Genomic DNA, 10283 nt, shown 5'->3' on the forward strand with positions numbered 1-10283 from the left:
TCGGAGGTAGCATTAACCTTACTTTTAGTGTTATTCATGTTTATTTGTTTCGCTATTGTTGTCGGCCCGCGATGCGGCGGCCATTTTAGTTCTTGCTACCTCCTAGCTCGTTCTTAACGATTTACATTTAGTCCTCCATACTATTTGTTATTCGTTTTGAACCTTGCGCTATTACCGATGCTTGAGCAGTTATTTTACTATTATTGTTATCACCATGGTTTTCCCATGCCGTGTTAGGTTATGGTGGCGCCCCTCTCGGTCAGTACCGTGAAGACGCCTTGTGCTGATATTTTAAGATTAGTTTTCTCTTCACGATTCTATGGAATCGCTGTTAATTAAGAGTTTAGTCATATTATCTGAGGGGGACTCTCGATCGGCAGTGTTTAACGTTGTTTAGTTTACCATTCGGTTGTATCCGTTCGGTGTTATGTTGGCACCCCTGTCCAGCCCTGGTCCTCCCCGTACTGGCGGGCGCGCCCTTGCATTTGTTTTGTTTTTCCCTGCCTTTCTTGCGTCCCTCTCTCTCATCATTATTTTATCAGCTTATCTTGCATGCCTTAACCTAGTTATTTTATTCCATGTTGTGATCATTCGTTATGTTAGTGTCTCGCGATCTTGGTCGGACAGGTTGGTACTCCTGTCCTCGCTCGACCTCTCGCATCGCCTCGTATCCACCTGTGGCTTTTTGGCTCCTCCCACTCCCTGATCTCGAGTATGCCTCCCCATACTCCTCTTCCCCTCTGGGGCTCCTCCCACTACCTGAGCCTGAGTATGCCACCGCCTACACCCCATCCCCCCTGGGGATACCTGCTGTCTCTTGGAGACCTAGAGTCAGCTGTTCGGGTTCTCGGCCGATCCCTCTCGTCTGTACGCCCGACCTCCCACCCCCCCTCTCCATCCCTCCCTGGGATACCGCTTGACTCCTTGCCTTATCAGAGCCTAGATCTGTTACACTTGCGAGTTACTCACTTCCTTCTGCCACAGCCGGATTCCCGCCCTCTTCGATTGGCCATCAGGAGATCGGGAGTTTTGGTTGTCCCTTTGGTTGTGAGCTCTCGGTTCATCTCCCATGCGGGATATTACATGGTTTTATTGAGTGTTTATTACTTAAGGTTCCTCTTGTAGGGAGTCCACCCCCCCCCTACCCCGGTAGGTCTGGTGCCTGTCTCCCTCTCGCAATTGTCTCTCCGGAGCCAACGTAAACATGTTATGTTAACCTTATATCTCTACGTGATCACTCTCTGATGCCTAAGGGATATTATCTCCCTTACCCTTACCCGGAATGATCTCACCATACACGGAATTCCCTTATTTATTATTAACTTAATCATTAACTTATACGGTTAATCTCAATTATTGTAAGTTAACTTAATTTGTATGCTTTTTTCTCCCGGCCCTACCGGGAGGACCTCATATAGTATCCTAATGCTAACGTTACTTATCGTTTACTTTAGTCCCGGCACACCCGGGATCCCCGTAGGATACTGAATTACCTATGATAGGCCTACTTATGTTTCCTTTATATTACAGGTTGTTCGCTGTATGATGACAGCCTGTGCGGCCGTTCTACAGCAAGCATGCGGACATGATGTGTGCAGGTCACACGCCCACTGCTCGGTCCACGTCGGCGATTTAACTGTTTGGCACCCCGACAACTGTGTGGTCTGCTATGACCTTGTCTCAATTCTCACTTCGGACTCAGTAAGTGTTCCTACCGTTATTATACGTTATAGTTTTACTTAGACTAATTTCGGGATTTACCTGCTATCCGGTTACATTCTAATTTAAAATTAGTCATAGGAGTCTCTAACGACGCATGCGTTCGGTTTATTCACCCTCTCGGTGTTCTCTAACTCCCTTTCATTAGTAACGGTACCTTCTCTTTCAGAGTTCACAGTCTTCCAAGTGTACAGCCTTGGCGACTCTTAAGGTATGGGTCGGCGGGTTCGCCCGCAATGTCAAGGCCCGGCACCCCTACGTTCTCTCCAAGGAGATGTGCACCCTCCTTTATCCAAACGCCAAACATTCAGCGACGGTTCCTAAGGAGGTGGCGGATCCTATCACTGCCGGGATAACTGAACAACTCCTCTCCGAAGACCCCGGTGTTCCGGGAGAATCCATCACCAGTGACGTAGCTGCTATGAACTTGGACGTCGAACCCATGGCCTTGGATGAGCCAGACCCAGGTAGGACTGTAAGTGAGGCAAGTGTGTCCCGGTCTAAGATCTCTGTCCTTAGTCCGGCCTTTTCTACATCTTTTACTTCTTCCTTTCCGGGGTTCTCTGGACGACACCCCACTGATGTCAGCAACCCTCCTGTGTTGCCTAAGGTTAAGTCGTCACGCAAACCCCTTACTAAGACCCGCAGAAAATCCAATGCGACGAAATCGCCCAGAACCCCTAGGACTTCGTCCTCACGAGTTTGGTCTTCCAAGGTCCCTGTGGACCCAGTCACGCATGCTCCTCCCACCCCGGAGTCGAGAGTGACACCCGGCTTGCAACATACACAGTCGGCGGTAAACGCCCCGGCGCCTTCCTTCGACGTTTCGGCCTTTTCCAACACCTTGGAACGCCTGGGTTCCTTGGTTAATACCCTCGTCTCGAAGGTTCAAAACCAAGAGTCTCTCGTCGAGGGTCTCATGCGCTCCGGTCTGCCCCAACAGCAGCAGTACGCTATTTTGGATGCCTCGAAACTCCCAGAGTTTGTCAAAAACAACCCGTGGAAGTTAGCAATTCATGCACCCTTTAAGGATGGGATGTTGACCATCGAGGGTTTTGGCACCCGGCCGGTGGAAGATTTTGAGTTCTACCCGCCGGGTTTGCAGTTTTCTTTCCCTGGCTTCGCCCGCCTCACTGAGGAGGCTCTGGTCCGCCTGGACAAAGTTCCTAGGGAGACCGTAATTTACCCTAAAGAACAGGCCCAATCCACTTGGGTTCGGACCTTAAATGAGCTGGAGTGCGGCAACACGATGCTCACTCCTTTTAAGAGCTCTTACACCATGTTTGTAGCAGACGAGCGCACCCTTACTCCGTGTGTCACTAAAATCATGGACCTTGCCATGCAGGCCGTGAACGAAGACAAGCCATTACCGCAGCTGCGGGAGACAGACTTGACTTCCCTTGTTTTCCCGGGGGACCATGAGTGCTGGACTGGTGCCCCAGCCACATTTACTGTGGGTAAACTGAGCCCTGACTGCGCCTCCACTCAATTTAGTGAAAGAATCCCCAAGCTCCCGGAGTCCCTGAGTATGAGGCTCGTATGCGCCTGAGTCGCTCGATTAACTCGGCAACTATGGCGGAATTGACCTCCTTTCTATATGAAGAGGAACCCCTCTTCAAAGTGCTAACAAAGTCGGTGCTCCACACCTTGTTGTCGGATGCTTACGACTTCCTGGCAGCTAGGCGCCGCTTCCGCAAACATGTCTTAGCAGAAGCCACCATCAGGCATGAGCCTAACAGGCTCATTAAGGCCCCAATCTGGGGTACGGACCTATTCCCTGAAGATCTGGTGAATAGCGTCCTCAGTGAAGCGGCCAGAGTTAATCAGAGCCTCAAGGTTCGTTGGGGTCTGGTCCCAAAACGTAAGTTTGAACCTGTTGCTCCCCAATCTCGCGGCAGGAAGAGACTGAGGCCTTTCCCCTCTTATCAAACCCGGTAGCCCCAGCAGATGGTTCAACCGGTCCCATTAGCTCAGGGAAACCTCCCTTCCACATCAAAGGGCTATCACCAACAACAGTACGTGTTGGTTCCTCAGGTTCAGTTAGCCTCTGCTACCTATGCTTCCCCGGTCTACAACCCCACCTTTGAGACTCGGGGGGCCTCTCATGGATATCAGCGTACCAGAGGCTCTGGCGCAAGAGGCACCTTTCCGTGCCAGAGGTGGAAGGATCACCCCTCGAGGCCGAGGTCTCCGCAGAGGACGAGGAGGTAAATCCTCCACGAATTATTGAGACATTCCAGGTAGGGGAAGACTCTACATCTTCTGGAAGAACTGGACTTTCAGCAGTTGGGCACTCAGTATAATTTCCAAAGGTCTGGGGTGGAGTTGGATAGAAGGGCCCCCTCCACCAACCAGTTTTTACCAACACCCAACAAAAGAGTTAGCCTTGTTCGCAGACGATCTGCTTCAAAAGAATGCAATCTCAAAGGCACGTCACTTGAAATTTCAAGGTCGCTTGTTCAGCGTGCCAAAAAAAGACTCGGACAAAAGAAGAGTAATCCTAGACCTGTCCCATCTAAACTCTTACATTCAATGCGACAAGTTTCACATGCTAACCGTCTCTCAGGTGCGGACCTTACTTCCCCGTGGGGCCGTCACCACCTCTATCGATCTTACCGATGCCTACTATCATGTTCCGATAGCAAGACATTTTCGTCCGTACCTAGGCTTCAAGCTAGGCAAACAAGCATACACCTTCAAAGTAATGCCATTCGGACTAAATATAGCACCCAGAATATTCACCAAACTGGCAGAGATGGTAATACAAGAATTAAGAACCCAGGGAATTCAGGTAGTAGCGTACCTAGACGACTGGCTCGTTTGGTCGAACAACGTCGAGAACTGCCTGACGGCAACAAACAAGGTCATATCATTCCTTCAACACTTGGGGTTCCGGATCAACTTCGCGAAATCTCGCCTAGTCCCGAAGTTGACCTTCCAATGGCTAGGGTTGCAATGGGACCTAAATTCCCACACTCTATGCCTTCCATCGGCCAAAAGAAGAGAAATAGCAAAGAACACAAAGTGTTTTCTCAAGGACAAATTGACGTCCAGAAGAAACCAAGAGAGGATTCTGGGTGCCCTCCAGTTTGCCTCAGTGACAGACATATTACTGAAGGCCAGGTTGAAAGACATAAATCGGATTTGGCGTTCCAGGGCGAACAAGAGGTGTCGAGACAAAAGAGCTCGTCTCCCTCCAATCCTAAAGAAAAGGCTCCAACCATGGACATTGGTCAAAAACTTGACAAAATCCGTCCCCTTGCAATATCCACCTCCAAAGCTGGTCATTCACACGGATGCCTCCCTAACAGGCTGGGGGGGATACTCCCAGTTCAAGAAGACCCAAGGTCTTTGGTCACCAATGTTTCGCCAGCTTCACATAAACGTTTTAGAAGCCATGGCAGTGTTCCTCACTCTGAAATGCTTGACCCTAGCCAGAAACCAACACATCAGATTGGTTCTAGACAGCGAAGTCATAGTTCGCTGCATAAACAGAGGAGGCTCCAAATCAGGACACATAAATCATGTGATGATAGCCATTTTCTCCTTGGCAACATCCAACAAGTGGCATCTGTCAGCAGTCCATCTGGCGGGAGTATGCAATGTAGTGGCGGACGCTCTGTCCAGAACGACCCCGCTAGAGTCGGAATGGTCCCTGGACCTCAAGTCATTCAAGTGGATTCTATCCCAGGTTCCGGGCCTTCAGGTGGACCTGTTTGCGACAGAGTCCAACCACAAACTAGAGTGCTACGTAGCCCCCAACCTGGACCCCCTAGCCTATGCCACAAACGCAATGTCACTGGATTGGAACATTTCGGAGAAGATTTATCTATTCCCTCCAATCAACCTGTTGATGAAAGTATTGGACAAGCTCAGAACTTTCAAGGGGCAAGGGGCTCTAGTAGCCCCCAACTGGCCCAAGAGCAATTGGTTCCCCCTGCTGATGGAACTGGGTCTCCGCCCCCGGCGGATCCGGAATCCAATACTAACACAGACAGTACAAACTTGCACTGTGTTCGCTTCCTCAAACGCTCGTAGTGCCCTAACTTTATGGACTTTATGAAATTCGTGGCCCAAAGAGGCGCAGATATTGACCCTCAAAATACTTTATTTTTGGAATCAGATAAGAGGGAGTCCACCCTTCGACAATATGACTCTGCTGTCAAGAAACTCGCCAAGTTCTTAAAGGACTCAAAGGTTGAGAGAATGACTATGAACCTAACAGTAACCTTTTTTAGGACTCTATTTGAATCGGGCCTAGCAGCTAGCACTATTACTACCATTAAATCGGCCTTGAAAAAGATTTTTCAGATTGGATTCAATATTGACCTTACGGATTCATACCTCTCTTCCATTCCTAAAGCTTGTGCCAGATTGAAACCATCAACTCGTCCTACCGCAGTTTCCTGGTTTCTGAATGATGTTCTAAAATTAGCTTCTGACACTCCTAATGAATCATGTGCTTATATCCCATTATTACGGAAAACCCTATTCCTAATGAGCTTAGCCTCTGGCGCCAGAATTTCGGAGCTTTCAGCCTTGTCTAGAAATCCAGGCCATATTGATTTTCTCTCATCAGGAGAAGTTCTACTCTCCTCTGACAAAACATTCCTGGCAAAGAATGAGGACCCCCAAAATAGATGGTCCCCCTGGAAGATTGTTCCCCTTCCACGGGATCCATCCTTATGCCCAGTTACGACTTTGAAAGCCTACCTAAATAGAACTTCCACTAAGTCCTCGGGGCCCTTATTTATTAGAGAGAACGGAGGAACCATCACCCTTAAAGGGATCAGACAACAGATTCTGTATTTCATTAAACAGGCTAACCCTGAATCATTCCCACATGTCCATGATATTCGAGCTGTAGCTACTTCTATTGATTATTTCCATCACATGAAATTTGATGACCTCACGAAATATACAGGCTGGAAGTCCCCAACAGTTTCCAAACGCCACTATTTAAAACCTTTGGAAGCCCTAAAATTTGCTACAGTGGCAGCAGGAAATGTGGTTCCTCCTGATCATCATGAATCTTAATCACTAAGTCTTGCCCTCCCCCCCTTTTTTTTCTCTTCCCCTTACCTGCCTCACTTATTGTCCCTACAGTGGTTTGGTTTATCTTTTGGATCGCACCCTTCAGTTGCATCCTTATGTACAGTCCTCAACAATTTATAATTTTTGTCCATGATCACTTTTATTCATTCGAGATTGTTATATTTTATCCTTACAGTAATCTAATTGTTTTGAAATTGTCCTGGTATTCTCTTAGTTGGGACCTTATTTTGATGCTTATGTTTTTCTCCTATATAACCTAGGATTATATATTCAGTTTGCATCCCACGTTTTATACTTATATTGCATTTATATTGTTACGTAAGGAGTTTTCTCATTTATCTCGAATACTTTGTATTTACATTTAACGTGTATTAAATCATGTTTGTGGTATGTTTGACTTTAATTTTCTTTTTCACTTAATATTTTGGTTCCAAGTTTGGGACCATTTCTCTGGTACTATTTCACTGGGCGGCACAAGTCGGAGCCCAGAAAAGGGATTTTGACGAAGGAAAAATCAATTTCTGGGCGAGAGACCTGTGCCGCCCAGTGAACCCACCCTCTGCTCGCCCTCCCTGTTGGACCCAAACTTGGGTGCTATGAGGAGTGACGTCATTGGCGTGGGTGGGCTTGTTGGTAGCGATGGTCTGTGGGGGACTTGGGACGGCTCCTCTTGATTTGGGGGATATTGACGAGGAGATTTCTAATTGGTACGAGACCTCTGCATGTGATTTTCACGCCCTTGTTATAATGTACCGACACCTTTCAGGTGAGCGAGCTGGGTTCACACCTAGCATTCCTATGCAATTTTTTCTCTGGTATTATTTAGCAGTTATATACCTTAGAAATGATGCTAAAAAAGGAGCATTTCACTGGGCGGCACAGGTCTCTCGCCCAGAAATAGATTTTTCCTTCGTCAAAATCCCTTTATTATTTTCATTATTATTATTATTATTATTATTATTATTATTATTATTTTTATTATTATTGTTATTATTTATTATTTATTATTACCTCTGCCAACAAAGTGGAAGGAGGTTATGTTTTACCCCCTGTTGTGTGTGTTTGTGTCTGTTTTTTTTTTTTTTTCGTGAACAGCTTTCTGGCTACAATTTTAATCATAGAGTAATGAAACTTGCAGGGATTAGCTGTTATGTAAAAAGCTGGAGATGAATAAATTTTGGAAGGTCAAGGTTAAAGTTCAAGGTCACAGTCAAGCAAAATGTCCAATTCACGTAATCAGCCATGAGTTTGGACATCATTGTCACATGCACATCAAACTTGGTTCATATTTGAGTGTATGAAAATCCATGCCAATTAATACATGTTAATGTTGAAGGTCAAGGTCAAGGACAAGCAAAAGGTCAAATTCTGGTCGTCAACCATATGGCTACAATTCTTAAAGTAATGAAACTTGCAGGTATTTTAAACTTTTATGTAAATAGGTGGAAATGATTGATTCTTGGAAACGCACGCTGGTTTCGAGAAATAATCTGCCATAGCGGAGTTCTGCACTCTGAGTACTTTTCTAGTTGGAAGGAGGTTATGTTTTACCCCATTGTTTGTGTTTGTTTGTTTGTTTGTTGGTTTGCTTGTGAACTGCTTCCTGGCCACAAATTCAACCCTAAAGTAATGAGACTTACAGATTATCTTTTGTGTAAAAAGCTGGAAATGATTAAATTTTGGAAGGCCAATGTCAAAGGTCAAGGTCATGGTCAAGCAAATGTCCAGCACATGTAATCAGCTATAGTTTGCACATCGTTGTTACAGAGACTTCAAACTTGGTACATATCTGAGTGCATGAAAATTTACGCCAATTAATACATGTTAAGGTTAAGGTCAAGCACAAGGTCAAGAAATAAGCTGGCTGTGGTAGAGGTCTGCACTCTACTGAGTGTCCCTCTAGTTGTTATTATTGTTTAAGCTACTGCCCTGTTGTTAACCAATTATCTTTTAAAGATTTAGTAGCTGTTCTAGCTCTACTGAAGATATACCCCTATTTTAAAATAAAATTACAAATTACTTTTAAGATCTTTTATTTTTCAAATATCTCATTCCTCTTTCCAGTCAACTATCCCAGAGCCATAGATTTCAGTAACCCAGAAAGTGAAGGATTACCAGGCACACGAAATTTTTACTTAGACACAGAAGATAATGTAAAAGTTGGAGTATGGTAAGTTTTTCATTGCATGAAATAAATTCAAGTTATAGATTGTAATTGTCATACAGATTTGATGCACCATTTCAGTGGGACATTAAAATCTCAAGTAAGACTACTACAGTATTACCCTATACATTACAGTACTATTGCTGTACTAATTGCAGTATTTAAAAGTAGTATTTTTTTTTACTGATTGGATAAACACTTTAATAATCTTTAAAAAGATTTCAAAAGGTAGAAGCTGTTAGTTTTTTTTGATAAAAAGTATTTTTAGCTTTAATGATAAGGGGTTTGTTTTTAAATTCTTAAGAAATGTTTAGATTTTACATGAAATTGTTAAAGCTAGCAATACAGGGTTCTGATCTGCTAACTGAATATTTGGACACCCTTTCTATATGAAAATTTGACTCATAAATATAAAGGGAAATGTTGAATATGATCCTTTGCCACAGTGTATGTTGGTATCGTGTATAGGTTCAAGTATTATGAAAATGATTTGACTTTCACCTGATTTTCTATCTGATATAGGCACATTCTACCAGAGTCGCTTCTTACCTCAATCCCAATGGAGACTACTGAGAAAGATGCCTGGTTTGAAAATTCTCTTGGTGATCACAGGCCAGTCATATTGTATCTGCATGGGAACACAGCTTCAAGAGCAGTTGCTCATAGAATAGAGTTGTATAATGTGCTTAGGAAAATGGACTATCATGTTGTAGCCTTTGATTATAGAGGTAAGATGCTTGCCTATTATCATACTGTGTTACTTAGTAACCTTTTTTATTTAAAGAAAATTGGGACAAATAGCCATTTCCATGGTAGACATAAAGGTAACATTGAATAGTACAAATTTCTCTCTCATTATTTTGAAATTTATGTATATGCATATATGACTCATTCTTATTATTTAGCACATCATTAGGAAATGCAATACAGTCATATCTGTATGAACAGAATCAGTGCTTGCAAATTGCAAAAATTCACAAATTAAGAACATTTAAATTTGCCTTTAAAGTTTGTGTGCAGCCACCTGCTTGGACAGCTGCATGATTCATCTTTTTATCTGCTAATTCTATAACCTTTTGTCCCGCTCATGCAGCTGGTCATGGGGTAGTATTTTTTATGCTAAAATTATTTATATCCTGTAGTAAATGGGCACCAACTTCATTTATGGCATGCATTGGCTCTATTGGTTTTGGCCTTGCCTTTATTTTTAAGAGTCGTGAGTTTGATCTATTTGTGAAGTGAAAATCAATTTTTATTGCACATCTGATTATCTTTGCATTTTAATTTTCACATTTATTCAGTATGGTTAGTCAATTGGTTAGGATGATGAAAACTCAGTAAGTAC

At 44.1% G+C, this 10283-nt stretch overlaps 1 protein-coding gene across 1 annotated transcript in view; it reads left to right on the top strand.

Annotated features, from left to right (window-relative positions):
- The window catches only part of LOC137649732 (lysophosphatidylserine lipase ABHD12-like), a 63366-nt gene extending 53575 nt beyond the window's left edge, over positions 1-9791 (top strand). Inside the window, exons 3-4 of the mRNA XM_068382711.1 lie at positions 8839-8944; positions 9461-9791. Coding sequence (XP_068238812.1) covers positions 8839-8944; positions 9461-9776 — 422 coding nt within the window. The 3' untranslated portion in view covers positions 9777-9791. The remainder of the gene's footprint in view (positions 1-8838; positions 8945-9460) is intronic.
- The last annotated feature ends 492 nt before the right edge of the window (positions 9792-10283 follow it).

This window comes from Palaemon carinicauda, chromosome 1 (genome assembly GCF_036898095.1).
Source record: "Palaemon carinicauda isolate YSFRI2023 chromosome 1, ASM3689809v2, whole genome shotgun sequence".
Lineage (NCBI taxonomy): Eukaryota > Metazoa > Arthropoda > Malacostraca > Decapoda > Palaemonidae > Palaemon > Palaemon carinicauda.